General features: G+C 39.1%; 1 protein-coding gene across 6 annotated transcripts in view; it reads right to left on the reverse strand.

Annotated features, from left to right (window-relative positions):
- Positions 1–411: 411 nt before the first annotated feature.
- Positions 412–5889, reverse strand: part of LOC124429940 (terminal nucleotidyltransferase 5C) — a 67580-nt gene continuing 62102 nt past the window's right edge. For 3 of the 6 annotated variants that reach the window (XM_046975826.1, XM_046975831.1, XM_046975829.1), the window contains exon 2: positions 412–2915. In XM_046975826.1, the coding sequence (XP_046831782.1) occupies positions 1506–2915 (1410 nt within the window). In that variant the 3' untranslated portion in view covers positions 412–1505. Of the gene's footprint in view, positions 2916–4680; positions 4706–4801; positions 5126–5889 lie in introns of those variants that run through there. The other 3 variants (XM_046975827.1, XM_046975830.1, XM_046975828.1) reach the window with 3 other exon arrangements.

Consider the following 5889-nt stretch of genomic DNA (forward strand, 5'->3'; position numbering starts at 1 on the left):
GAGAGAGAGAGAGAGAGAGAGAAAGGGAGTACCTATTTTTATTATCATTATTATTATCATTATTATTATCATTATCATTATTATCAATATTATTATTATTATCATTATCATCATCATCATCATCATCATCATCATCATCATCATCATTATCATCATCATCATCATCATCATTATCATCATTATCGTAATTATTAATATTATTATTAATTTTATTATTATTCTTATTCTTATTCTTATTATTATTATTATTATTATTATTATTATTATTATTATTATTATTATTATTATTATTATTACATGATTCTTCCCTTATAGTTTTTTCTTTATTAATTTCTTTTTCTTTTCGCAAAAGGACAATTTTAGCTTCTTTAATATTTTTCGTTAACCCTTTTTAACTCTTTTCAATTTTCCTTTATACACACACACACACACACACACACACACACACACACACACACACATATATATATATATATATATATATATATATATATACACACACATATATATATATCTTGTTTTTCTTAGGCACACAACAACAACTAACCAACCAACTAACCAATTAAATAACCAAAAAGCACACTTTGTTTCACTCGAGTTCTCCCTCTTCCTTAGTTTCTCATTTCATTTCATTTCATTTCATCTCATCTTATCTCTCTCACTCTCACTCCCACTCTCACTCTCCCTCTTTCTTTCTTTGTTCGTTGGCAAAGCAACCAGACGATGACGTCAATCGCGAGGGTATATCAATGAAGTGGAGGGAAGAAGAGAGGGAAAAGAGAAGGGACGAAAAGAAGAAGAAGAAGAAGAAGAAGAAGATGAAGAAGGGACAAACGACGGTTTGGAAAGGCTGGTGACTTTCAAAAGTGTCCGTTCATCTTTCTTTCCTTTTTTTTTTATTTTATTTTATTTGGAGGATCGCCTCCAAAGCGATCCACCAAACAAGAACTGGTACTAGCCCTTCCTTATCGTCTACGTCCACCTCTCGAACATTGACGTCATCGTCGCGTCGACGCCATAACCGCTATTACTGTCGTCGCCGCTGCTGCTGCTGCTACTGCTGCTGCCGCTGTTGCTGCTGCTGCTGCTGATGATGTTGTTGTTGTTGTTGTTATTATTGTTGTTTTTGTTGTTGTTGCCGTCGCCGCCGTCGAGGATTTACCAACCCCGACGTGTAGTAGTGATAATAGTAGTAGTAATAATAGTAGTAGTAATAGTAGTAATAATAGTAGTAGTAGTAATAGTAGTAATAGTAGTAGTAATAGTAGTAGTAGTAGTAGTTGTTGTTGTTGATGTTGTTGTTGTTGTGGTCGATCGAATAATATTGTCGATCTCCTTTCGTTCACTTCGTCCCATCGTTTTCCACACGAGCCACGGTAACACAATAAAGAAGAAGTCCATTTACGAGGTATCAACCACCCGTTTATGATGATAACGAGGATGGGGTTGGTATGGTATAAGAAAAAAATGGCGACGGCGATGGTTAAAACGAAGGCGGGGTCGCATCACGACGAGCACGCCATCCAAGAGTTGCAGGTGCACGTGTAACACGCGGCAGGTATCACGGGTGCGTAATAATAGCCGTTAGCATAGACATAGGTCGCCGGTGGTCCCGGTGGTGGTTGTTGATGATTTGTTAGCCGTTGCTGTTGTTCCTGATAAAGTACCTGACACGCGAGACTTTCGATCAATGCAAGAGTCTGTCGCCGTTCGTGACCCATCAGGCAAACCGTCGACTCCTCGACGACGCTGTGCAATAGCATCAGGTACTGGTATTTTAGGGCCTCCTCTTCGGGCCCAACGAAATGATTCCACAAATAATTTTCGAGTTTCGCCCGTTGTTGACTTATGTCGGGGAAATCGATAAAGAATCTCGAGCACATGTATCGCTCTAAGGTCTTTATGTAATCCGGTTGAGAAGGTTTGTACATCTTGACCAAGAGATTGCAATATTTCAAAAGACCACCGCCCCGTATCTCCTCGGGATGCCTCGTCGATATTAATTTCTTGTGAAGATGGTAAAGTGCCTCTTGGAAATCACCATATACCGATTCGCCCACGACCGTTGGATAAAAGTTCTCGCCAATCGGTAGTTTGCTGCACTCGTAAAATAATAAGAGCGAATCAAGTACTATTTGAAAACTATCAACGGAGAACTCAAATTGTCGTCTCATAGAGTCGACGAACTTTAACTCGACGTTCCTATGACCCCGTGAATTCCCGAGCGATATAAGGGACCATCGGTCACCGTCGTTGTTCACCTTTACCATTTTACTAACGTATGCCTCCTTCAAGCTGCACGTTGTTATGCGTTTGCGGCTAACGCCCTCCGGTAAAAGATCAAATAGAGAACCCAAAACGGCGGCCTTAACCTTGTCGTAATTTCGGCCGCTCGATAATTCCACCGCGAATATTAGGTCGAGATCGTTGTAAGGCTGTGACTCGGTCGCCAATACGTGAGATGCGGCGCCACCGTTAAGCCTGATGTCCCTTACCCTCATACCGGCACCTCCATTGCTCGGATCACCTTCTAGCTTGCTACGAACCACCGTTACGAGATCTCTCAGTCTAACTTCCAACGTAGGAAAGTTTCCCCTACCGTGAATGCTGACAACTTCGTCCATAACGTCGTTCAATCGGCGCACCTGTTCGAAGCTCAACACTGCCAGCCTTTGCTGAGGATCCGGACAATCTGAATTGCTGTTGTTATTATTGTTGCCGCTGTTCTTATTATTATTGTTTGTTATCGTATTATTGTTGTTGTTGTTGTTATTTTGTTGATGATGATTAACATTATTATTGTTGTTCTCCTTGTTCGAATCATTGCCATTGTTGGTCTTGTTATTAACCTGACAGAGGGACTCCATCATAGCGACCCGACGCTGGCGTTCTTCGCCGATGTCCAGGGAGCCACACTGTAACATCATAAAAATCAGGAATATTATTATAATAAATTTTTAATCAATATTCATTTCGGTCTTTCCCGATATATATCGCGAATAATATTTAATGATTATGCATAAATGCCAACGAGAGGAAAAAAATAAAAAAAGAAGTATACAATCGGATAAGATTTAGAAATATAAAAATATAATAATAAGACGATTGTGGTTTAGCGTTGTTAAAAATTCGACTGGGAATTGTTTTTGAAATACGATCGATAAATCATCATTACGATAACGGGAGTTCTCGCGATGACCTTCCTCTTAAAAAGAAAGAATGAAAAATAGAAGGAGATGAAGAAAAAGAAAGAAGAAGAAGAAGAAGAGGAACGTAATCGCAAATGCAAGAAATGCCATGAGGTTACGTCCGGGTGGTGCTGTTGGTACTGATGTGGTAGTGGTTGTGTATGATCGAGCGACCGAGCGCGAAGGTGAGCGCTCAAGCGCGGCCGCGCGTGCTCACCTACACGGACACAACGATGTTCTCTATCGTTCTCTACTCTCACAGTTATGACTCCTATCCTTATGAACTTTTCATCCGAGTCGATAAACGAGTAGTAGCATAATCGAGCTAGCTAGCTAGGCTAATAGCCGCCACGTTCTACGTTTATAATTCTCAGTAATCGTTCAAGGCGATATATATATATATATATATATATATATATATGCGGTTAGTTTTATCAATCCGGTTGAATCTTCATTCACAAGAAACCTCGTAACACCACGTTGAGATAACACTTACATGTACATGTGTAACATATGTTCGTAATACTCACGCGTATCTCGTACGAATCGTTTCATTCGAGTAACATTAGATAATCAATAATCGATTAGGGAATACGAGGGAATAAGAGGAGAAGAAGAAAACATAATTTGAAAAAATTAGAAGTAAATAAATAAATGAAGAAAAAATAAACAAACAAACAAACAAACAAACAAACAAAAAAAAAAGAATAAAGAACTTAGAGATAACGATCCGCAAGGAAGCTCTTCGAAAATATTTCTTTTTCTTTTTTCTTTTTTCTTTTTTTTTTTCTTTTTGTTTTCAAGTTAAACCGATGTTAGCGAATAAAGTCGGGTCACCGAACGAACGCGAGAACGTGAACTTTCACTAGTCCGAGTTTCGAATACATCCAATCGATTGTAGAGACGAACTTTTGACGTGTCTGGAATGTAAGGGGGATAATAGTAAAACGATGATCTCTTATAAGCAATAGACTTTTCGGTGGGAGGTAGAATCTAGTAGACAGAGAGAGAGAGAGAGAGAGAGAGAGAGAGAGAGAGAGAGAGAGAGAGAGAGAGAAAGAGAGAGGTGAATTGTGGCACAATTGTATAACTTCGTAGAAACACAACGCGTACCTTTAATTATTAAATTCTTAAGGATCGATATACTTTTTCAATAGGTTCAAATCAAATAAAGAATCATTCGTATGATGAAATATCTACTTAAGGAAAAAAAAAAGAAAAAAAAAATCTATCGATATTCATGAGGTTCATTACGTCGTGAATGATATACGAAAATTCAAAGTTCCATTTGAAGATACATATATATATATATATATATATATATATATATATATAGAGAGAGAGAGAGAGAGAGAGAGAGAGAGAAAGAAAATAAACAAAAAGAACGAATTAGTTAAAAAAAAAAAAAAAAAAAAAGTATTAACGAATGGAGGGGGGAAGAATCAATCGAGTAAAAGACCGAAGGAATTCTTTGAGTAATTTCTCCGTTCACCCCTTTCATCGCCTAACAGAGGTAGTAGTAGTAGTAGTAGCAGCAGTAGTAGGGTAAGTAGAGAGAGGAAAAAAGTGGGGTGAAGCGATGGGCTCACTTTGACGTATAGATAAGTACGTACGTGCGTACCACTGTCGTTATAGATCGCGAAAGAGAGAGAGCAAACTGAAAAATTATATCCGCCTTCGACGAGAGTCAGCAGCGAACTGAGTCGAACGAAGTGAAAGGCACCTATAGCTTTTCTGGTGGCAGCAGTGACAGTGGCGGTGACGGTGAAGGAGGAGGAGAAGAAAGAGGAGAAGAGGAGGATGAGGAATAAATGGTGATAGTGGTGGTGGTGGTAGTGGTAGTAATGGTTAGAAGTGGTGGTTGTGGTGGTGGTGGCGTTGGTGGAGGTGGATATAGAAGTGGAGGTGGCGGTGGATCCCATCAGCGATCTACGTCAGCAACAACGTAGCACCGAACTTATTGTAGGACAGCACAAAGCTCCCCTATACGATTGATAGAGAACTAACTAACTACTACTAGTCTACTATCTATTCTAACTATAACAATCATACACCATTGTCGCTATAATTTATCGTGTATCCTTTGCATAATATCATTATAATCAAAAATCGTACGTAGACGATGGAAAAAGAGAGAGAGAGAGAGAGAGAGAGAGAGAGAGAGAGAGAGAGAGAGAGAGAGAGAAATAGAGATAGAGATAGAGAGAGAGAGAAATTATATTTGCATTATAATATAACGACCGAATTAAATTTAATTAAAGCGTATAATATTACAGTTTGCTTTAAGATTTCGAAATATCCAATGAAAAAGAATAGGATTTCGTTGATAGTGTTGTAAACGCCAGTCTTTTCTTTTTTTCTTTTTTCTTTTTTCAATTTTTTAAGCTTATCCCCCTTCCGCGCATATCCGCCCACCTATCGCTCGATTCAACCAACCCTAACTTTTCCCTCTTCTTTCCTTCCGTCCTTCTATCCTTCCTTTCTTCCTTCTTTTTCTTTCTCTCCCTCTCTCCCTCTCACTCTCTCTCTCTCTCGCTCGCTCTCTCATATTCCCTTTAACGCTCCAGCACTTTCTATGACGTCATAAAGATGAAGCGGAGGCGTCTCTGAATGAACAAACGCGGTAGTGAAATACACCCACATCTCCTATCTACTGCTGGCTGTTGCTGCTGCTGCTGCTGCTGCTATTACTACTACTACT

The sequence above is a fragment of the Vespa crabro genome, chromosome 17 (assembly GCF_910589235.1).
Source record: "Vespa crabro chromosome 17, iyVesCrab1.2, whole genome shotgun sequence".
Lineage (NCBI taxonomy): Eukaryota > Metazoa > Arthropoda > Insecta > Hymenoptera > Vespidae > Vespa > Vespa crabro.